This window comes from Corvus hawaiiensis, chromosome 2, assembly GCF_020740725.1.
Source record: "Corvus hawaiiensis isolate bCorHaw1 chromosome 2, bCorHaw1.pri.cur, whole genome shotgun sequence".
Taxonomy (NCBI): domain Eukaryota; kingdom Metazoa; phylum Chordata; class Aves; order Passeriformes; family Corvidae; genus Corvus; species Corvus hawaiiensis.
In genome coordinates, this window is record NC_063214.1 from 57,609,867 (window position 1) to 57,634,852 (window position 24,986).

The window sequence follows — 24,986 nt, forward strand, 5'->3', positions numbered from 1 at the left end:
TTTGGGGTAACAAAATGATCTTCATCTCCCTCTTACCCACAGATCTCCTTCACCCATACCCCACCAAAGGATTTTACTTCCAGAACAGATGCAGCTTTGGTGCTGCCTGTACTGATCAATTCCTGTTTGCATTCAGGAAGCATAAACACACAACCTTTTGAAGGTAATTGCATTGGTTAATTTAATTATTGCAATCCAATTACTTTCACCTCCTTCCCACATTCAAATGTTTCAGTAATGGAAGTTATTAGAAAGATCCTCATTAGATTAAAATGCAGGCCTGCTATGCAATAAGTGACTCAGTGGAACCATGCTAAAAATACCTAGTGGATCCAGAATTTGAAAGAAAGAAACCCTCCTACGACCCTATAAATTGCCCATATAGCAAAGGTGAAGAACTAGAACCCACCAGGTCACTGTCCTGCTTCCACCTGCCTGGTAGGAACATCTGTCCAGCAGAACACAACGCTTTTTTTTTTTCTCCAAAGCTCCAACTTAGTGATAATTAAGTTACACATGCTTCACTCTGCATAAAAATGAATGCATTGTTCAACTGATAAAAAAGTGGCTCTGTGAAGTCAAAGCTGAACATCCTCATTTTCAATATACATACTACTAGTATGGCATTTCTAATAAACTATAGTCACATATAGGGTAATTTACAGGAAAAGATTGATATTTGATCCCAAGCACTAAATTAAGTCATACCCTTAGACCTCAACTTATTTTTCGTATAAATGTTTGATTAACTATCCAGTGTAACATCTAGTAAAGTATGCCTTTACTGCAGAGAAAGAAAGCCACATTTCCACACATATAGTATGATGCCCTCTCTCAGCATTTTAATTTCTGGACCTAAGTCATCTACATCACTCATTGCAGGAGACTAAATTAAATCATTAACTACTTCACTGCTTCTTGCAAGGTATTTGAAGTATTAAACAGAGTATAGCCATTCATTGAAGATATTTCAGAATCCTGGTGTAAGGAAAATAGGATCCCAGATGCAAAGAGGGAAGACCATGCACAACCTCTAAAAGCGTTATTTTGCCTTGACAGTTTATTTACCACATTCAGTCAGAAAGTACTCAACATTTAATTCATGTAACATTAAGTTGTAGGGGAAACCCTGTGTTTCGTGGATTTTGAGAAGAGCATCATATGCCAGTGCAAATAAACCATTTTTGAAGCAAGCAGCTATTAAGGCCCAACACCCATAGATTTCCCATAAAGTCATTAACTCTCAATGCAAACACTTCTTTCTGTTACTATATAAACGATTGCTTTAATAAATTGTTTCTCTGATTTTATTCTTTGTGAAAAAAGCCCAAAACAACTGTGCTGGTTTTTGCTGGATAGTGTTAATTTTCTTCACAGCGGTTGGTATGGGACTGTGATTTGATTTGTGCTGAAAACAGTGTTGATAATATAGAGATGTTTTTGTTATTGCTGAGCAGGGCTTACACAGAGCCAAGGCCTTTTCTGCCTCTCATCCAACCCCATCAACGAGTGAGCTGGGAGTGAACAAGAAGATGGGAGGGGACACAGTTGGGACAGCTGACCCCAACTTACCAAAGGGATATTCCATATTATATGGTGGTGTGCTCAGCATGTAAAGCTGGGGAAAGAGGAAGGAAGTGGGGGATGTTTGGAGTGATGACATTTTGTCTTTCCAAGTAATAGTTACATATGATGGAGCCCTACTTTCCTGGAAACGGCTGAACACCTGCCTGCTGATGGGAAGTAGTGACTGAATTCCTTGTTTATCTTTGCTTGTGTGCCTGTCTTTTGCTTTGCCTATTAAACTGTCTTTATCTCAAGCCCTGAGATAAAGACAGGTTTTTTTTACTCTCCTGATTCCCTCCTCTATCCCACTCAGTCCCCTGACTGAGTGTGCAGCTGTCTGGTGCCTAGTTGCTGCCTGAAGTTTAACCATGACAAAATCCCAAACCAAAATCCAACCCCCGTACCTGTACTGCATAGGTAAATTCCTTAGACAGTAAATAGGACAATCAGCTGGTCACACGCAGCTGAAGGTGCTGAAAGCTTATTGAAACACCCTCTATAAGAAGAGATAGGCTTTTGGTTTTTAAATACTGCTGAACAATTACAGCACTGTTTTTTCAGAGACAACAAACATATCTACTTGGAATGCATTTGTGTGCTCTAGGCCACACCAAAGTGCCTCTGGAAATGCTCTCCTTGAGGCATCATCAAGGACTTTCTGCAGAGGAATCGCATTTCCAGTTCCTCCAGCTGAACTTGAACAATTAATCATGAGTGATAAAATGTTCCCTCAGCTTTTCTGCTCATTGCCATTTTCCTCTCAGGGCAGCCTGACTCAGAGATATTTTCCCTGTCCTCACACAAACACAACTCCTGCAGGCTTTGCTCTTCTAGAGGAGGTAAGAAGCCTCTGACCCAGCAGGACAACTTTGGCTGGGGAGTTTCAGTACTCTGGGAAGGAAACCAGAAAGGCCAACAGAAGTAATGCCAGCAAAAAGGGACAAAGAAAGCAGGGCAAAGGTACACAAACACAACCCTGTCCTGAAAGGTTTGTACAAAAGCTGCAAAGGAACTGCAGCCCTGAAGTGCTTTACGGAAGGCTCTCAGGTTTCTTCTTATCATGCATACTGCAGAGTGTGTTGTGAGGTGCCAGCAAAGCCCAAACCTCTGACTCCGTAATTTAGAGATGATCTGGCATTTCAAGGGCTTAAATGACAGTCAGTTTGTCATCTCTGCATTCCTGTGGGGGTTGCATGGGGAGATGGAAATCAACAGAGTTGAACAGAAACCATCTTCAAACTGGTACTGTGAGACTGAATATTCCATCCTAAACTTTAGGTTTTATTATTTACAAAATTTATTTTTACAAAAATCTATCTCAAACATGCAGTGCCTCTTTATATCCAGCTACTTCTTTCATGTGGCCTAGTTGTAGCTTTTCAATTTTTCAGCATTCAACTTCATACTGTAGTAATTTTATTCTATCATGTTTACAATAGTTAATAGCAAATTTCAGTGAACATCCTCTTGCTCTCCTGTTACAAGACTAGATTTTCTGTTGTCTCTACCTTCTCCACTGGTTAGTTGCTGGGTATACTTGTATCATTTTTTACATGCCTCTTCTTTAAGGTAATCAATCTTTCCAGTCTCTTGGAAGAGCTGTTCTTGTATTTTGTTCCCCTTACCTGCTTTCCAATCCCTCTAATGAGGCAATATCTTGTCTGAACTGGCATCTTCTGTACTAAATGCAGCAATCCAGACACAGACAAACCTGTTAAATTATAAGAGCATTATCTTTCTTTTCTTTATGCATCTTCTTCCCGCATGTACCCTAGCAGCATTTATTTGCAGCAGTTGTATACGGTTTTATTCGTGCTGGCAGGATTTAGAAACTTACAGACTATGGATGAAAGAGAAAAAAATATATTTATCAATATTAGATTCTCTTTGCAATACACTACTATCCGCTTGGTAAGTTCTCCTGCACTTCACATCTCTCCAGACCCAATCAGCTTATCTGCTAATTTGGGTTAGGCATCTAGTCCAAATCATTAGGGGAGGGAACAAAGGATTTGTCAGCCACAGCCCTCAGGGGCAATCCCAGAACCATGTGTTTCTGGCAAGAGAGGTAGAAAGAAAATTATAAAGGAGAGCAATAGGCAGAGGCTATCAAATACCAGGATAAACCTTGACCATTTGCATCAAACTTTCTCCTGGTGAAGACAGGACAGGAAAGCCATGTCTATTGCAGAAGCATAGGGAGGACAGAAGACCGACTCTCCTCAGGTACAAAAAAATGCATTATTTAAATATGTGAAATGGTGCAACATATTGCAGTGCAGTCCCGATAGGAGACCACTGCTTAGGTGACTGACCAAACCAATAAAGCCTGTAGCAACTTCAGTTCAATTACCTAGTTGTTGTCTCACTGGTAACTTCCTCTTTGCTATAAGGGACAGAGATTCTGGTTCATGGCAAAAGCAGCAAATATTATAAAAACCTCTTTGCTGGCACCTTATTACTACATTACTTTACTGGCATTTTTCTTTAGAGGGTTACAAGAAGAGTCCTTTGCAATTCCTGTCCAGATGCTGTCTCAGCTTGCATCCTCCAGATTTTTACTGCTGCCATTCATAGGGAAAATACCAGTATTATCTTGGAAGAAATAGATTTGAGGTTGTCAGATAAAGTAATCTCTAAAGATCTGCTTCTCTGCTTGGCAGCATCCCACATGTAAATCTTATTTCAAGCTAATAAAAAAGGTAACATCCTCAAGTTCAAAAGTATTAAGTACTTACTAGGTCATGCTACTGAACATGGTGATTACAATAGAGGTAATAAATAGAGTATTTATATATTTACAGGAATCAGGGATTCAAGAGAGCGTATTTTCAAAGCAAGGATTGTCAAAGTCATTGCTGATTTAAATAGTGGGCAACTGTACATGAACACTGGAAAAAGCTTACCAACTTTCCCCATCCTGAATAAAGATGAAGTTCCTTACCAGAGAGCTAAAGACCACCTACTTCCAACCCCCCTGCCAAGGGCAGGGACACTTTTGACTAGATCAGGCTGCTCAGGGCCCCATCCGACCTGGCCTAGAATGCTTTCAGGAATGGGGCATTTGCATCTGTGGATGTTGCCTTCCAGCACAAGACTACTAGTTAGCATAGGCATGGGCAGTGCAAAGAAAGGTGCCTGAAGTAATGACTTGGCCTATTCAAGGGCCATTGTAAGCAGAGTGGTAGCAGATTGAAGCAGACCAGATCTATTGCTGACCTTGGCAGAGGACACCAGATTTTAAGTGGTAACACAAGGTAAAAGACAGCTAGAGACAACCCACTGGGCCAGTAAATCCTTGTGCTATTAGTTAAAGCATAAAATCTGCTCACAGCATCTGCTGGGGAAAAAGATGAGCTGAGGTGGGGTAAAGACAGTAAATAAGAGAAGGGTCCTTTTTGATCTTGTGGCCTTGCAGGCTCAGCACTGTCTGAAAAATAAAATCATGTTTGTAATTCTGGCTCAACTTTTTTGCAGGTCAGACAGGATTACTTCTTACACAGAGGGCAGGGAGGGGAGGAATAGCTTTCCTTACAGACAGTTAAATTACCATGCAAAGACAGGACGTGTCCAGTTACCTCAAGCCATGAGATACATGTCCCACAGACTAAAACCCACTCTGTTGCTTTCACAATCCATGTGTGTTCTGCTGTGCTAAGCAGTTCCTCCTCCCACTCTCCCGTCCTGGTATCTGAGACATGCTGAAAACATCCAGGTGGAATGACCTGACAGTCTACTAAGAATCTTCCACATGTCATACCTAATAGAAGTAAATTGTGTCTTTTTGTCAGGTACACACGGTGAACTTTGGAGGGATGTATGCAGTTTGTGAGCAGTTATCAAGAAATGTAAATTATTAAGAGCCTGCAGTAGGTTAAGCAGTTTACTTAATTGAGAGATATCCCAACTACTGAGCATCAGAGGGAGGCAGTGCACGTGAAGGGCATTATTTAGAACCAATTTTTATTCCAGTTGGAGGGGAGGAGGCAGAAAATATTAGACAGAGTTGTTCTGTGGACAGGATCTGACCCTGAAAACAGATCAGATGGACAGTTTGCTCTAAATAACACCAATAAACAGGAACAGCAAGTTTACAAGAAAGACTGAGAACAGTTACAACCTCAAACACTGTAGTGAACAAATGGGTTGCTTTGGAAGTACACACATTTTCATCATCTGCACTGCTCAGTGTAAATAAATACAAGCTAACAAAGGCTGTTGGAAATGCACAACCATATCATTTCACAAATGCATCCTTTCCCCGTAGCACCGTACCGTTAAAATACTCACTTCACACTCTTAAGTCTGAAAGGTCAAGGCTTGTCTTTGCTTTTCCTACTCACTTTTTCTTTTTTTCAGAGTATTTAATGGTTTTGTTTGATCAATTTTTGGAACGAAAATATTTCTGTAGAAGGAAGCAAAGGTTCATGGTATGGCAGCTGCATGCTAATTAAAAAGCCACTGAATGCTGAGGATCTATGTCGTACCTTTCTCAGTGGTCAACCATTAATTCTATTTAGGACATAGGAACCACAGAAGACAGTCCAGTAGCCTACTTCCAAGCCACGCACTTAAAAGCTTAGAGACATCTTTCTGTACTCCCAACAGTTCTCCCAGTCATCCCACACTGTCTCTTCCTCTGGCACCCTTTATTTTTACACACATTTCAACCACACTATTTCTCTCCCCAGAGTTTTGGCTCCAGCATCTGGTTCAACAAGCGCTGACAGCGATTTACAAGTCCTGCTAGACTTAGCCTTTTAAAATTACTCATGCTATTGGCAAGAATATAAGCTTGAGATATGTATGTGTTTGTGGGAAAGGTGCATCCCTTTGCATCCCTGTACTTCTGTTTTCAGGAACACCCTTTAACCAGCAGGTACCAGGCTACCAAGGTCACCTCTCCTTGTCAGTAGAAAGCCTTCAGCATTTTCACCCAGCACAAGCAACTGCAGAGGTAGCCCACGTTCCTCCTCAAGCAGCTGATGCTCCCTTCCTCACCAAGCCAGATTTGAAACACCAAGGCAAAGGCAAATATTGCCATTCTCCCCAACCACTGCAAATGAAAGAAACTCTACCCATTTGATTTTCATTTCTCTACTGCTTGTATCTTCCCATCCCACTCCCTCATGCCTAGGAGGCATTACACATTCACTGTCTCTCAATTACTCATAACAATTCAATGCATTTTAATAATATTTCAACAGGTTTAAAAAATCCTAGTAATAAACTGGGAATTATTGTGGACTGCTGCTGGACCACAGAAGGATAGAGTGGGTACTTCAGGTTTTTAGAAGGCAACACCTTGCAGATAAAACCAGCTAAACACAGTAAAGGCTTTTTCACATCACCAATGCACAAGGTGGTTTTTACCAATTTCTGGTGTCAGTGATTTTCCTGATCCAAGCTGCCTCATTTCACTTTCATATAAGGTGACTTGGATATTGATATTTAACAGTATTAGCAAGGATGTGCAGCTGCTCCAAGTTCATGCAGGAAGGAGACAGCCTGCCTTTTTTGAATTCCAAATTGATAAGAGGAGGGTCACTGAGAGAATTAACAAGCAGAAAGGTGAGGAAATGAGAGACTGAGTTGAGAGGAGTTAGAACACAAATGGGAAGAACAAGCAGTAGGGAACAGGATATAAAGTACAAATGATACAAAGCCTGCAGTAAGGATGGCAATGAATGTCTGGTTCAGTAATGCTCAGACAAGGAAACTGAAAGAACACAGTGTTTTGGTAATAACAGGTCTATCCAAATGGAAGTAACAGGCTGAAGACAAACCATTAAACCCCAAGACTCTCCCACCACTCCCATTACAGTGGTATCAGGGCAGCTTTGTGCATGTGCATTGTCCCTCACCAGAAGGAAGGGGAGAAGTCCAGCTCCACGTTTTGCATTTACGAAGCAGCCTGGTGACAGACAGGGCAATGAAAACCTTACAGCTGCACTCAACAGCTACCCTCCAAATTTGTAAATTGGAAAGTATTTCCCACATTAAGGCTTCTCCCCAAAGTGCAGTTGCACTTACCTTGATACCTCACAATTACAAAGTTCTCGCTCTGTTACTTGGGACACTAAATCCTTTAGGCTCTGTTTTCTTTTAACAGACAGGAATTGGTTTTGGCATTTAAGACAAACAAAGGTTCATTATCTACTGCTGTGAAATAAGCATAGAGAAAAATATGTTTGAAAAAGGAAGTTATGACCATTGCAGGCTATCTGAATTCAATGTCAAGTGATCTTTTCCCAACTGCATACTGCAAAATTTGTACATATTTTAAGGAAGAGAAAAAGCTCCACTTCTGTTGTCTTCCTCTTCGGTGTTTATGGAAAGTTTCAAGTCTCAGCTCTGGCTCTTAAATTCCTACTCTCTTTTCTTCCCCAACTTGAGTCAAGTTATTACTGGGTCTCAAGAATGAAATATTTTTTCGTCAAAAGCAGCTTAGTTTTTGAATAAACAAACACACAGAATCAAACTTGGTCCTTTTTAGGAAATATTTACAAAAATGACTACTAGTCAAAGATAAAAAACATTTGTTTGAGATGCTTCTAAATCAGTCCTGGACATATAGAGAAAGCAGCACCACAATCCAGCTGCACAAGAGAACTTAAGGACAGTGGTACCAAACACCAGCAGGTCTAAGGTAAGAACACAGGACTAGGAGTTCTGCTTCCACTGATGCCTTATCCTGGTCTTAAAATCAAGAGTCAAACACGGTTAGAAGGGAAAAAGGGATTTGACCTTGGTATTTATTTTAAGGATCCTTAGGTGCACACGTCCAGGTCAAATGCACCAAAATGCACCCCGCAATTCCCCCAAAAGATCTGGTATAACATTATAGGTTTTACTGATTAGCATATCTATCAAAAATTCCCCAATGAGAGGCTTGAATGAGCTCCCCTCCCCATGGAGCCTTCCCCTGCATGGTTCTATCTTGGTTTACAGAATGTGTTCTGGAGAGGACCTTGGGGTCTGGGGCACACTGATCCCTACCTACGAAGCTTCTAAAATGTTGAGTCTCTCAGCTTGACAAACAAGTCCAAGAATGTAGGCAAAAAGCACTAAGAATACAGAAGTTGTAAAAAAGGTATAACAGGGGTATAAAAGAAAAGGCAAAAAATCTTCATGGCGTCACCACTATAGAGGTAGTGACTGAAAAATGGAACTCTCATGAAACACCACAGTGCAAGCCACTCCACACTATACAAGCTAATCAAAAATGTAGCAGCTACATTTTTTCATAGCATCAAGACTGGATATGCACTGACTGAACAAGAACTGAGCTTCTCTGCAAGGCAGGATGGATAATCACACATTCATCCCATTCTTTCTCTCTACAATGAAACCTTTCCATTTCAACTTTCAGCTCTAGCAGATGATTTCTCCTTATTTTTTCAGACAATATGTAACCATATCATCTTGCCAAATAGCAACACCAGTGTCACCCTGATCTGATTTCAGAAAAGAAAATCAATTTAGTTTCATAGGAAGGAGGGAGCTAAGTTAGACATCTTGTTCTGTTTATTTTTGTTACTTCTGCATAATTGATAGCTACTTGTTATTTAATTTTATTTGCTTTATTTAATTTTATTTAAAATTAATGTTATTTAATTTTATTTGCTCAAAATATGCTTCTCTCTCTTAGTCTACGGTTAAAATTGTTGTTTCTACAAGAACTTATGCAATGGAGGCCAAGCAGAATTTCTATTTGTGTCCAAAGTAAGACAGTGCAATCTTGTGGTACAGCAAAAGCAGCAGATTTTGTAGAAAAATACTATAAAGATTGCTGTACAACTCTTACATCCCGGGTATTCCGGGCATACATGATTTAAAGGAAATTTTGTTGCTTTCTTGATCCTCTGATGCTTTGAAAAGGCAATCAATCTTATAACAACTCGGGGCTGGGCCAAAATACTCTGACACCTTTTCCTCAGTATCAGAGGACCTGTACCAGAGGATAATTTCAGATCAACCATCCTGAGAACAGCTAAAGTAATATTAAAAATGAAACAAGAAACTTTTCATAGGAAACACAAGAGGCTCCTACAACAAGACACTCCACACAAGAAACAAACTAGAATATATAAATTACCTCACAATCCAAGAGGGAACAACAACATACTGTAGAAGACAAGGCAAGTCCAACAATCCTTGCCACTGGAAAGCCTGGCTCCAAGACACAAAACCCAGCTTAGCAACCTGGGCCAAGCTCAGGAACAGGAGGAGAACACAACTGCCACAGGGCAGCACCATGCCAAAGAGTCTCAGAACAATGATGCTACATCCAACACATTTTCTGACTCCATCGCTGCCCCATCCCAGTTACTGTGGCAGTGACAGCTAAGGGATATCTATCACCCTTGTGCAGCTGTACATGCACTCCTCCAGCAACGCAAATACCACCTGTCCTTTTGAAATGCTCAGCTGGTCCCACTCATGAGGCCAGCAGCAAAACTCTCAAGTGACACTGGAGCAGGATGAAACCAGCCATGACAATTTTGGTGTTTGTTTGCATGTTGAAACAAAAGGAAATTACTATTTCTTCCTGACAGAAGACACATCACTGTCCCCGAAACAATGGGTAAAGGAGCAGAAAAAAGAGAAAGACTGAAATACTGTGTGAATCATCCACCAGATACTCAAATGGAAACATCTTGTACAAAAACTGTAAGATTATGGAAGAGACTCTCTCCACAAGACTTTGCCCAAACAACATCTGTTACATTATCAGTGGCAGGTAAACTGAACAAGGCAGAAAGACCTATTTGACAGTTAGAGAACAAGCATCTCTAGCTATAAAGTACTTTCTATTGAAAACGTGCTTTGAAGACTAATTTAATTACTGTACCTGAAGTTTCCTTGCTTTTCTTAGGTAGAGGAGCTCACAACCTGTTGAGGCCACCCACTTCCCCTTCATAGTTCTTTATGGCATCACCAGTTTTACTAGGAAATGGAAGTTTCTTATTTTCTGTCCTCCTTGAAGTTTTAATACAACCTACAAAACCTATTAGAGTTTTCTATAATCATTTGGCAGCAACACCAAATGTATGGGCAGAAAACTGCTTGGGGTAAGGTCTGTGACAACTGTATGTCCAGCTTATTTCAAGTATTTTAGGAATGGAAAGGAGCACGAATGTAATTTTTATGACTGAAGGTCTTTTCGAAGATGAAATATTTCAGTAAAACTTCACAGCAGTTTGTGACTGGACTTCCTTGACCTTCTTCAAGCTATGCTCTTGATTCGGATGAAGAATTCTCTCTTCAGCTGTCTGTGTTTCAGATGCAGATGACTGGTGACTTGTATTTCAAAACTGGTCATTACTACAGCTTAGCACTGTTCTATGACTTTAAAAATACAGGACCAAAGCTCTTACATGGCCTGAAACAGTGAAGGGACTGTCACACTTATTAGAACAAACCTGGGTACTTTTACTGGCAGGCACAGTGCAGCTGCAATGACACCAAGCCCACTGGAAGGATGCCACCCCAGGATGGTGTAAGCAGGGAAGGAGCTGGCATATAAGGAAGCATTCATGTCCCATCTCCCACACCTACAGGACATGCAATGCTCTGCTCAAACTGGCCAAAGATACATCCCTGGGTGTCAGAAACGAAGGCTCATGGAGAAAACATATCTTGACAGCTATTGAGGAATGCCAGAAGATGTATTTACATCAGTTACAGGTCCAGTGTTTGGGCCTCCTGTGGTGCAGGAAGCGAACAAAGAGGTCTGACTAGAGAATTTGGCCACAGAGGCAATGAATGCAACTTCAGTGCTCCAGCTAGGTTCCAGCCCTGGCTGCAGCCCTGCGGGTCATTGGCCAATGTCACACACAGGAATTTGGCAGGCACACGAACTTCTGCTCAGTGCAGGGGCCCTGGGAGATCTGTCCTCCTCTAGACGTCTGGTTGAAGTTATCTTAAGAATCTCAAACTATTTTGGTCTCAAAATCAGGGTTATTAAACTTACTGTTACAGATCTCCAACCAACAGAAGTGCTTAGAGGCGTAACAGTTTCAAGGGCTGTGTCTTGTTTAATCCAGTGGCTTAGTTGGTTTGGGGTTTTTTTTTAAATCTCAGAACCAATGTCCTGTAGGCAATCTGATACCCCACCAGGAGGAACGGCCACATGACCTGGGTGCTTCAGAGATGTGAAACACACCTACCTTAATAAGTGACACAGGCCTGGGACCAGCCTCCGGCAGTGAGGCCACCTGGCATAGAAACCAGCAGCTGCATCCAAGCTATGTACTGGGAACAGTCCCTGGTAGAAGCCGACTCCCAAACCCTGTATGGGGACTGCCTGTACAAACTGGCTCATGGCAAGAACAGTGCCTGATACCAACAACCAGACACCACAGCCAGCCAGATCCCCGTGCTTGAAATATACTCTCACCCTATTTAATTTATTAGAAATACAGTCCCTATAGCAACTGGCCATGGGTTCAGCTGCCCATATCTCCCAGCTGATTCATGGAGCCATTAAAAAAAGGCTTGATAGTATTGATCCCTGTATACACCAACCATCTTGTGCAATACTGCGCTTGTCTAAAAGAACAGGAAAGTTAGAACAAGGGGTTGGCTGTTCACCCTGACAAGAGCTCTTCTTTCTTGTTACACTGTACACAACAATAATATCTCAAGGTGGTCCATATTTTCCCACTTTCCCTCCCTCATTTTTATTAGCCTGAGGTCGGTGTAATGGCATTGGTCAATAACTGAATAAAAACCATTTTTTGGCTTAGTTATCATACACAGCAATAAAGGGAAATGAAACTCAAAGCAAAAAGATGACCATTGCCAGGATAATGCTTCAGAATATCACAACAACCAGCTTGCAAGCTAGGACCTTGCCTTCAAACACAGGCAGTACCATTTATTTCTGGAAAAATACCATTGAATCTGAGGCGTCAACACATGCACATGCACCACTTTTTGAAACCACTGTTGGCACTTTTTAATCCACGTGCTAAACATGAACACAGATCACTAAGCAATTACCCATATCATTGCTTTTCCTATCTCCAGAATTTTTGTCAAAGTGGTTATTTATCTACTTCTCCCATATCATTTTGTATACAAAACACTTGCCTACACATTTAATAGTTCAGGTTTTGTGCTTAACAACTGAATAACAGTTACGCTTGTTTCTAAAAGAATTTGACTCTTAAAAATGTCTGTTTGTGTCAAAAAGGGCATGTGAACATAAGTTCAGTTTTAGAGCACAGGAAAGACCACAGGAGACTGACTGAGGCAGACCAAGCTGTGGGTGAGGTTTATCCATGCTTCCTGCTGGTGACCTCAATATTAGCAGTCCTTAGGCCTTCTATTCAGGTGTGTTCACTCCTCATGAAAGCCAGACAACAATGTTCATGCCTGCTTCCTCGAAGACGAGGTTTTAGGTCATCAGGTTTTTAGAGAACGAATATAAGCTGTGATCAAAAGGATGCTGTGGATGAAACCAGTTGGGGATGACAACTTTTTGGCTTGGTTTCCTGGTCACATAAACTTATAAAGGAAATCCTCACCAAGCTTCTCTCTCATCTACTAATGAATGAAGGAAGGAAGGAAAGTAGGAGTAAAAGCATCTGAAATCACAGAAGAGCTTTCAGAATTCAGATGAAAGTCATGCATTTTTCAGCCACTAGAGCATGTAATTATTTTTTTAAACAATCAGTACATTCATAGCTCCCTTTCCCTACTGCTTTCTCCAGCATAATAACACGGGTTAGCAACAGTATTTGTGGAAAAGCTTACTGCTGGAAACTGAAGGGCTGTGACCAACAGCATTTACAGCATTTCTTGTTTAACAAAAAAACCCCATCTCTTACTTTTAATCCTCCACTCCAAAATCAACACTTGCTACTGTGGGATTTCTTCCCTTCCCCCTACTCTTGTGCTCCCCAACTGTATCAGGAATCATAAAGAGCATGCAAAGGGGAAGATGAAATGGCAAACAACAGAGATCCCAAATGTTCCCCCCAGAGAAAAGCCTGCAGCTGGGCAGCCTGTAGAAATCCTGCCTGCAGCAAGGCTGAGAGGCCTCTGCAACAGCCCATCCAACAGGGCTGTTCATCTGCTGGCGCTTCACAGCTCAGACTGCCATGGTACTCCAAGCACCATAGCAGGCTCTCCAAAATTTTATGTGCTTTGGCCTTTTAGCTACAAATAAACTTGGCAGCAACAGGGATCAGTGTGTGAAGCTGGATGTTCAGTGTTTGTATGGGTCTGAGCTGATGTCCCTGCTGGAAATCTGGCAGGACCATTTAGCAGTTGATATTTTCAAAGCATGATGATGGATTCATTTATTCCCACTCATTTACTGGCGCTTGCAGAAGGTACCAAGAAGAGATTAGTTTATAAAGTCTGATTCATTTCCTGAAGGGAATAGACTGAACTCTTTGGAAATGGATTAGTGCCTATATATTGTGTAACCAACCCCTGTATGTAACATACTGTGCCAAATGCAGTGGTCCACCACCCATTACAGCTGACACTCTTAAACGAGCTGCTTTCCCCTCTTGCTCCTGCCTGAGGAAATCCAGCATACATCCATTCTTTGCATTAGCTGGCACTGGCAGTTGTCTCAAAAAATTAAGATGTAACAGAACTTGGAAAACTTGAGGTAGCACCAGACAGGCTTTTGCTCATCAGACAGCACTAAAAGTCTCAGCCGCTAGGGCAGCCCACAGAGCAGCCCAGGCAAGGCTTTGGTAGACCCAAAGAGCTCTTTTTGGGCTTAATTTTAGTTGTTCTGACTGAATGGGACATAGGACTCAGTGGAACAGAATAAAACACATCACTTGACTGCCACAAAAAATATTAACTTCTTAATTCCAGTAATTACATATCATCAGTCCAGGCCTAGGGGACAATAAAGCCAAAGGTGTCAATTTTGATTTGACAGATACATTATCTTTTCACCCTCTCTCCTCAGCACAATTAATGTTGAGACTGCTTTTGTCCTCTTTTTCCCGTGTTAGTACTACTACACTGCCCTACTTAGATCTCTAGTTTTTATCAGTATTTGTTTCTGCCTACGCTAAAGTAAATTGTTCCCATGGCATAATAAAAGCACAGAGAACATTTATGTCTAGAAGACAAACACAGGACTATTCAGCAAAGACCCTTTCACCTCCCATTAAGCTCCTGGCCAGGAGAAAGCAGACTATGCTGAGGCTCTGCCTGATCAAAGAGTCCTGTGCCACAGGAGTCTGAATCAATAGGACCAACAGGACAAGAACGGACACAAGGGCTGTATGCCTGATGTTGGAGAACAGCACAGGCATGACCCTTCCTGCTGGACTTCCAGTAGCTACAGAAGGGCAATGATCCTTTGACAACTGCTTATTGTTGGTGGAGCTGCTGAAAAAGCCAGTGAAGCCAAGGCATGATTCCTAAATCCAGACAAGACACACATAGAGGACCTCTACTGCCATAAGAATGCTGCAGCTGTCTTTAGCCAACCCTGCATGCAGCAAAAGCTAGGCTGGACCACAGGCTATGCCCTTGCCATCAAAGCTGAAAGCATCTCCTTGGAAATCCTGCTTTCTTTCTATCTGATGGAATGCACATGGTGCTGCAAAACATGAAGCCTTTGAAATGTCCATTTGAACCACTCATTGGATGACTCCACAGCCCACATTTGCTCTAGCAAAACACAGATCTGAGAGGAAGGGCAGAGTTTCTCTGTATTGGATGGGAAAAAAAGAACGGACTATGGGAATGAGAAGATACAGCTTAATAACAGTTAGGATCAAGAAGAAAATATATAAAGTAAGGATAATTCAGCACATAAGCAAAATGAGTGCAAACTAGTTACAAGGAAAATGCAGGCCGTCATTTCCAGTTTCACAGCACAGATTCCTAAAGTTTATGTATGTTGGAAATTGGGCAAAATACTTTATGAGGACCTATCTCTTAAAAGGGATTGCATTACAAGTTTTTTTGAGATAAGTGCGATTCTTTAATTGAAAAGGCAATCCCTTCTGTATCTCTGTGTACTAAACTGGCCTAGAAACATACATGTAGAGAAATACCTTACAGAAAAGTGAGTTCATCACTTGACCTTGCAGTGCCAGCTGGCACCTGTAAGAAAAGAAACCCCACTGTAAGTGTTCTTGGAAAAGCATCCAAATCGGAGGAGACATCTATAAGATAAGCTTTGCTGTATTGCCACAGAAAGCCTAAACGGTGACAAGAAAAGCAACAGACTAATTTTCAGTGCTCTCCTACTTCCTCTTATCCTTGCATCACAATAAACCTACTGGACTTCTTTTTTCAGTCCCTATTTATATGGGTTTTTTTTAATTTCAAGCCACAAATAAGTTAACAGTGTGGAAGACAAAGACTGTTGGTACTTAGATATCTAAATCTTGAAACCATTGCACCAGGATACGTACCACTGCTCTTTACCAACACCAAAAGCCTCTGATCTCCCATCTTCTAGCATGCATTAGCTTGCATAAATGTAATTATGTTTTCACTATAACTTACTGTATTTTAAGCTAAAGCAAAAGCTTTAGCACCAACTCATGACTAGCCCTTATCATAGCTTTAAAGGAGAAAAAAAAAAAAAAAACCTGTTTACTTTAAGGCCTCAAAGTATTCCACAAAGCAGATGCACCTCCTGCTTAAGAATACAATTAAGCCTTTATTTGCTACTATAAGTGAATTTGAAGCCAAAGGTAAATTTACTACATTTGCACTCACTGCTGGAGGTGCAAAATCTCATTATTTGTCACATTCTAAACACGGGCATGGATCTTCTCTCCATATCCCTTCAAGACAAAGAACTGTACTTGTTCTATCACCTGAATTCAGAAAATTCAACCTGTGGCAAAATAGGCCACTTCACATTAGGACAGCCTTTTCTCAGATTTCACTCCACAGGACTCAACGCCTAAGGAAACCATGATTACAGACCTGTAAAGGTCAAAAGCATTGCTTTCTGGGGCTGATCGATCACTACTGTTATTGCAAAAACCTGCTAAGTACATTGATCTTTCACCTCACAGTAGGAGGGAATGGTACAGGACTTGGAGAATAAAAGACAACATTAGACAAAACTTTGCAGTAAACTTGGCAGCAGAACAGCCGTGCTTTTCTACCCAGAACTGTGCTTTGGCATCGCCTTTGATTCAGTGCTCAAAACCTTAAGAGTTCCCTGAAAAACTTAATTTAAGTGGTGAATACACATGGTGTGACAAGCAAAGCCCATATGTTCAAAGTCTGGCCAAGGTTAGTTACACAATGCTATTTCCTGCAGCCTGACTAAGAGAAAAATTAAAACACCATGGTTTTTAGCCCAGCCTACACAACTGTTCTCCCTCTCATGAGGATGAAGCCAGTACTGTCCATCTAAAAAAATCCATTTTGTCCATCTAAAATTTTGGCACAGTCTAATTTGTAAAATTCATTAGTTGTTTTCTGATAGACAAATATCCATTTTGGCCATTATTTATGTGCAGTTTCAAGCCATCAGGCATGCAGACTGACATATGAAGACCCCCAAGAGATGCATATGGCTTTGTGATTATGTAAAGGTCCCTCCCTGGAGGGTTGCCTGGTAAACTTGCCCTCTCCTGCTTCTCCTTTCACGAAACTGTCCCTTTCCTTCTCCAGGCTTGCTCCAGCCACTCGCCCAAACTGCTTGCAGGGGTACTTGCCATTCCTGTGTGGATGTCTGTTTTATAGTTTTCCCATTTACATAATTTCTTTACCTCACAAAAGTAAAAAAAAGGAAGTTTTGTTTTCTCTTTCCTAAAATGCCCCATGCAGGACAAGGCTCTGCTGAACAGGATGTGCACCGCTGTATGTGGCTATTCTCAGAACTCCATGGCTGCTGCTCCTATTCCGTCCCATGGTGCCCCATCCCACCCTGCCACAACCAGCAGTGCATGGCTGTATCCATCACTCCTCACACTGCACGCAGAAGGGAAACAGCTGTGTTTTTTCTTGCTTCTGGCCTTGCATTAGGGACTACTGCAATTCTTATCAAATCCCTGGGCAAATACATGCCGATACCAGAAGTTTTGTACAAACCCACTCATATTTGGCCAGTGTGTGATGAAGGAACAAGGGCAAAGCAGTGTTTTTATGCGAATAGTCTTTCAGTGTCTGAGAGGTTACAGTGCACACAACACAGTGATGCACGGAAGACACTTGTGCAAAAGCCAGTTGCTCTCCTCAGGGCATTGCTCATCATTTAAGAAGCTTTTAGAGCTCCTGACCACAGAAGCACCAACGCAGTGCCTGCATTTTGCCCTCCCGCTCTCTCCTTTCCGTTTGATCTCTGAGCTGCCAAGTACTTTCTGACTTCTCTCTGGGCTGTTACAAACACCATTTTACAAAACTCGTGCCACTTTCGAGCAATTCTCTTCCATGTAGTACCACACAGCTAAAAGATGTTGCTAGGAAACCTGTGCACAGATCACGGTTGGCAGACACCATGCAGGCACCAGAGCAGCTGGAGAGAGAGAAAGAAAAGTCTGTCTCAGTAAACAAAATGCTATAAAGTAGCTCAAACAAGCTACTGACATATTTCTATTGTGTTACAATGGTCACATGCTATTTGAGACCTTCAGTTTGCTAAGTGACCCACAATGAAAGGTCAGCCTTGCTTAAATAGCTCAGTAGCTTCAAAACTGTTGCAATTCCTTTAGTTTTAGGTATTGCAGCGATTTCATGTTGCAGCATCACTGCCTCCTCTAGACATCTTTATCTTGAGGAGGAAAACCAACAAGTTTCCTTCAACAGCACATTTTTAGTTATATGCCATCTCTGTACTGCATGTACTCCATAACTGGCACTTGTTTTTCTTTCAGAGTCCACAGGCCACACACAGAGGTGGCATTGTGCAGTCCCCTCTTGGCGAGAAGCACTGCTCAGCTGCAGAACTGGAGAGACTGCAGGGGAAGGTCACCAAGCCTGACAGACATGAGACACACTGATGAGAGATCCAGTCTCTGTGTAAGCAGATGCCAGGGAAATTAAGATGGGGCCAGGGAAGACAAGAAGAGAAATGAGAACTGGTTAGTATGGGAAGCAGATGCATCATCCCAAAACCTGCTGCAACTCAAGAACACTGTTCAGCAACAGGCAGAAAAAAAGGCTACCAGGGGGCAAACAGAAGGTATATTAAGTAGCTCTTCTTATTCCAGCTAAAGCTTGTAAGTTAAGATATATTCACTCACATCTTTTACAGAAAGAATAATCTCTGAAACAGAGAGGGGAGTAAAAACCATTGCACCTCTAACTCAGAAGGCTCAAGCACCTAAGGTTCCACTCTATTCTGCTGCCCAACTGTGCTGCTGAAGTTGGGTCTGTACAAGCTGTGGTCCAAGTCAGGTCAGAGCACATTTCTGCAGCTCTTGTCTTGCAGTTAAGACATGAACCTAATGCAACTGCAGGAGTTCCACCAATCTGTGCATTGACCAACATGAGCTAGTAGTTTCAGGATAGCTCAAATCAGAGGGATGAGACTAAATGTTTGTGCTTTAAATCTTTAGCTGACACAGAGGGGGAGAGCATCTTAAGGCAAGGGATACACAAGCTCAGACAAACTTCAACAAGTGGTGGCACAAAGCGGCACAGAGGGTTAAAAAAGCACAACATTGGAAGGTCTCCCACAAGTTACTAAGTGGAGTTTATCTCTCCCAACAAGCACCCAGCAAGACATTTTACATGCTAGTCTCAGATTTTGGCATCTCAACAGGATACATGTTAGTCAAATCAGGAACAGTTACTGTTCAACATCTGCAACAATGTCTGATTCCAAGAGCTTTTGGACCTCCTGTCTTCTCTCTCAAGCCTCTCGCCAGCATCCGCTTCTTCCTCACAAACAGCCAGCACTAACCTCCACCCTGACATTTATTCCAAACACACAGTCATCAAATTACGACATATCCAAAAAATTGAGTTAAAAAAAAAAATAGCAACCAAATTGCATCTACAGCACTAGGTCTCTTCAATTCCTATCAACAATTTTATTGGTGACTGATGTTTTTATCAAAATTTAAAGAACCTCCAGGCAGGGACAAGTCTTTTTACACCTGTGAAGAGCATCCACACCTTCTGCACTGCTTGAGCTACTGCTCATGCTGCAATCACCTGGATGTGAAACCTCCAGGCTTAGACTGATAAATATACACAAACAGCATCCAAATCAGTTCTCACAGCACCTTCACTTCTGCTGCTAACCAACAGCCACACGCAAGGCAGAGAAGACACTGGTGATGTAACCCTGTGCTTAGACAAGAATTACAGACCTGTACTGCAACCACATTGCTGGGCAAAGCAATCACTTTCTACCACTCCACCACAGGAGAAAGGAAACTCAGAGAGTTTATCAAGGGTCTGTGGTTCCTTGCACCCTGCCTGAACACAGCACTGTGTGAAGAAACCCACTGTTCCATTAGAGCTTTTTCACACACATGAACTATAATGCTACATGCTTAATGTTCTGGATCTGGACAGGAAAACCACAAGGAGAACAAGATTGCTTTTTATGTACTTAAGGGTGGAAAGATCACAGTTCTCTATGTTAGAGGTCATGTCAGCACAAACCCAAAGACAACTCCCACATTTCTTGTCACATATGCATATTCCCACTCCTAGTTCACTGTTAGTTTAGCAAAGAGATTTTCATTTACACAAGATGGACATTAAGTTTTCCTGCCCCCTAAAAATCTTGCTAGTTAGCATACCCAGAATACAAGCCTTGGACAACAGCTGAAGTGCATATCTGTATTTAAAATCCTTGAACTGTAAACCAAACCTAGCAATACAAGCTCTGCAGAGTTTTCTCTATGTGAGATGAAGACACTAATAAGATAAGCAGTCTGGGCTCACTGTTTGTACAGTGATCCACAGGAAGAAGCTGAGACCTCTGAGTTCAAAAAGAACTTAAGATAATACAAGGTAATGGAGAAGACAAAGGTCTCTACTCCTTTAATAAAAAAAAATTAAATAGAAATTTGAAAGCTGTGGGATATTTTCCTCCTAAGTCTTGTGACCTTCTAAGAGACTAGAATGCCCATTTTTTAAAAAGAAAAGATTTTGACAATTTTCCGTTGACTGTGAAAATTTTTACTTCTTGTGAATACTTCCAGGAGGACAGTTCGTGACTGGAATACCTACATTTCCAAGGTCCGTAGCATGGAAGTGAGCACAGAACTCCCACCCACAAGAGGGCATAGACCAGAGGTCACAATTACCAGGAAAGCTGCTTACACCAGCCTCTGCGAAAGTTTTCCTCACTTACAATCCAGCTGGTGGTAAAAAGAGGGCTATTGGCAAAGTGCAGGTTTACCACGATGACACCCAGCCCCCTCCTGCCAGTCTCACACGGTAACACATGATCAGCACATCGAAGGCCCAGCTGAATGAGCACTCACATCGCTGGCAGGCTCTTGAGAAACACACAAGTGTGCCAGCACTGAGCAGAACTGCTTGCACTGAAAGCTGGGTGAGTCAGTGCACTTGTCCCACCATATCCCATGCTCAGGTAAGATTAATGACACTGAATCTTCTCCGGAGCACAGAGTTAGATATGTCTGAACTTGACATGCCAGTGACCTACTTTTCAGACATGCCCAACACCCACGTCTCCCTCCAAAGGCAACAAAAGACAAGGATGTTCAGCAATTTTGAAATGGTAGCACATGCTTTTAATACTGAGGAAGCTGATGACAACTTAGGGTCAGCTGTGCATATTAGGAAAATCCCACTTCAGCTTCACATGAGCATACAATGCTATGGATCACTCAAGACTCTCCATGTTTGGCTATATATGTCTGTTGATTTCACATGTTTGCTGGCGGGGAAGAGCATGGATGAAACCTAGTAACCTCTTAGGGTCATCCTGCATTAGATTTATACATTCCTGGATAACAAATGTTGCCACTACCTTAACTCTCACCTGTCTAAACAGGTGCATCCCTTTCCTTAGAAAAAAACCACAAAATATCTTATCCCTCCCATGCACACCAGCTGTACTGTAGAGATACAGGCTCAGTCTGTTTTGCCCAGATAAAGAATCAGAAAACCCACTAGGATTAGGGCACAATGAACATCACTCAATTAACATGAGTGACCAGGATTCAGAAGAGAAAAATCTGTGTGCATCATCTGTACAAGTGACACACACTAAAAAAGGTACATAAAGTAGGGTACATAAAGTCTTCAGAATCTAGTTAAATACGTAACCCTCCCCCCACCCCCCACCCAAGATTCCTTCTTTCCCCTCCTCTGTCTTTCTTTATGAGGAATAACCACACTCTCTATTATTACATAGTTTTCATTTTATTTCTTAATAAATATGCATGTATGTGCTACAAACATGATTCAGGGCTATATAATGCATGACTATGTCTGCAAGCTATAGCTAAAACCACTTTTGTGTCTTTTAAAACCAGATAACACCATTCGTACCATACTAAATTGAGACCAGAGACCAAGCTAGCTCCTGTTTTTAAAGATTTAGGTGTACAGGGCCACATCATACAGCAAAGAAAACCTCTAAAGTGGTACCTAGCTGTTGCGTTTGCTAAGACTACCAGCAACTTCAATAATGATGTGTTCAGCCATTCACCCACAAAACAATTCCTCCTTCACCTACAGAAGATGTCCCAGCCTGAAGCAAGTGCTGGAGGTGGCAAGTCATTCCAGCTGAAGTTCTCTACAGAAGCTTCAGAACATTTTCCTCATATGAGCAGTGCATATTGCAAGCTGGGAAACATGAACAAAACTCACTTACTTGCTAACAAGTAAAGGGACAGATAACATCTCCATAACCATCCCTAACAGTTTCCAGGAAGCTCTAAAAGCCCTCCACATTCCAAGGCCATTAAACAACCATGTCAACACTAACACGAGAGGGCAGGTCCAAACAGGAAAAGGTGCCATAAGGATCTGCACAAGCCTAATCATAATACACAGGTATTGAAAGTCTGGCAAATTATGCTTTCACCCCAGGTATCCTAAAACCTGCAAGTTAGACTCCCAACCTGCTATTCCTTCCAAGTCAGTTTTAGACTCTTAACCTTTTAACTACAATAAAAATGCTAATGCAAGCACAAAATGAAAGAAAGAGCCATCAAGCAACATCTTCATGCTTAGAGAAGTAAAAGGCAGGATCATAGCTTGTAGCATGTCAAGGACGCTGCAAACAAGCCCCGCAAGCAGGCACATTACCTGGTTAATTCCTTTAAACAGAAAATAGCCTGGGAACCTCCAGACTTTCCTAGTGTGAAACTCCTGGCTTCTTCTTCACTGCTTGTTTCTTGAAGCTGACATCTCAGTTACTAGTGAAAACAAAGATGTCTTATCAATCCCTTTCTCTACGCAGAAATATCAACCTGGAGCATCAACTTGCTATCAACAACTAAAGCTACAGGTTTTTTTTCTAAGGTGAGGGAAGATGCAGAGATTGAGAGAGACATCTATATGAGAGGAAATAAATTTCAGGAATACCTTCTTACAGGGAAAAAGAATGGGCTGAGTAAGCCTAACAAGCTACTGTGAACCAAAACAAGCTCAAGCTTTATTCAACACCTCATCAAATACATAAAAAATGTAAAGACGATAAAATTGTGAGCACATAGCAATGTAAAACTCTGCTTAAAGTTCCTTTGACAGAGTACTTGTTCCAAGTAGCTCAGCTCCTCTTGCTACCAGGCATATGAGAGTTCACTTGGAGACCTCAGCCTGGGTGAACTTAAATGATCTTAAATCTGTACATATTTGACAGCAGAAAACTAAGTTACACAAAGGACAAAGATGAAAGAAAATACAGTCAGTTTTTCAGAAAGCTTGCAGAGACATAAAAACAGACACTCAACAGAACAGCAGGTATCCATGAGAAACAGTCCACCCAAATACTCTCGAGCATCAAAACATATTGACACACTGGTCAACATGTGTCTTTCAATCTTAGGACACAGGTTACACCATACACCTGAGCTGCAAAGAAACCCTGCCTAGAATAACTATTTATGGACTGCAAGAAAAATAAGCACTTATTTTAAAATAAAAGATCTTCAAGTTAGAATTTTGAAGCTCCAGCTGCAGGGCTGAATTAAGTTTGAGCTCTTTCAAAAGAGACAGAGTTGCCTCTGGGCAGCCTCAGTCACTTCGAAGCCCTGCTAAAGGGCCTGAAAGCATTCTCCTCCTTGGCAGCTTTTCAACACGGGATTTAACTCCAAGATCTTATCACTGATACATGGTATTTTTAAACAATTACTAAGAAACGTTTGGAGAGGGGAAACGGGAACCAAAACTACTGTTTCAGCCACTGCCACCACAATCTTCAGGCAAGGTCAAAGATCTCCACAGACTCCCCGGCAATCCTTGTGATGAAGAGAATCTCAGAGCCCATTGTACCTACGCTAAGAAAAGTCACCCTGCAAGCTTCAGCGGCGCCCCAAGACCAGTCACTGCCCTGACCCACACAGCAGTGGAGGAGGACGAGGAGGAGGAGGAGGAGTGGGACACTAAGCTGGAGACCCTTGCTCCAGGCTTCTTCTCCTCCAGAACGTGATGTGTCTGCCTAAAGCAATGTCCCCATGCTGGGCCACCGCCACCTTGACGCTTGCCCGAGCTCCGGGTGGTGGAACCTACAGTCCCACAGGGATGCTGGAGGTCTGCCTCCACCATCCCTCGCCGGCGGGACCCGCCACCTCCCGCCGCCGGTCGCCGGTGATGATGGCGATGGGGCACCAGCACCCAGGACACCGCGCTGCGGGCCCACCACCGCCACCATCACCGGCAGCAGTGGTGGGAGATGACAGACCACCGCCACGGCCCCGCTGAACACCCGCTGCCCGGTACCTGTCTTCGGAGACGCTGATGACCCCGTCCTCCTTGGGCACTATCGCTGCCATGTTCACCACCTCCTGCGAGCCCTCCACTTTGTTGAGCAGGAGGGGCTTGCGAGTCAGCGCCTTGGGCTGGGGCTCCGCCGCCATGGGGCCGGCGAGCACCGCCGCTGCCGCCGGAGGAGGCTACGGCCGGGGGAGGGAGGGAGGCGGCCCGCACTACCGAGGCGGAGGAGGGACTTGCCGGAGCCGGGCGCTCCCTGGGAAGCAGGAACAGGGCGGTGGCGGCGGCGGCACCGCCCCCGAGCGGGCAGGGCCGGGCCGGGCCGGGCCGGGCGGGGCGGGCCGGGGCGCGTTGCTCGGGGGGGTCGGAAATGGCGGCTTCCCGCCGCCATCTCGCTGAGTGGGGTTGTGGTGCTGCGCCTTCGCAAAGGGAAACCTGCGGCCTGGCGGAGGTGTAAGCGCACCTCTCCTGCCAGGGCCGCCCTCCCACGCCGCGGGCTCGCCTCAGGGGCAGCCCGGGGAGTGTGTCCCTCTCCTGACCCGTGCCCAGTTATGGACTGTCGGCACCGTGCGGCTCCGTGCGGTCCGTCCCAC

At 42.9% G+C, this 24,986-nt stretch overlaps 1 protein-coding gene across 1 annotated transcript in view; it reads right to left on the reverse strand.

The window, feature by feature from the left end:
• The window catches only part of WDFY2 (WD repeat and FYVE domain containing 2), a 63,008-nt gene extending 38,384 nt beyond the window's left edge, over positions 1 to 24,624 (reverse strand). Inside the window, exon 1 of the mRNA XM_048295223.1 lies at positions 24,403 to 24,624. Within this exon, the coding sequence (XP_048151180.1) occupies positions 24,403 to 24,539 (137 nt within the window). The 5' untranslated portion in view covers positions 24,540 to 24,624. The remainder of the gene's footprint in view (positions 1 to 24,402) is intronic.
• Positions 24,625 to 24,986: the final 362 nt, after the last annotated feature.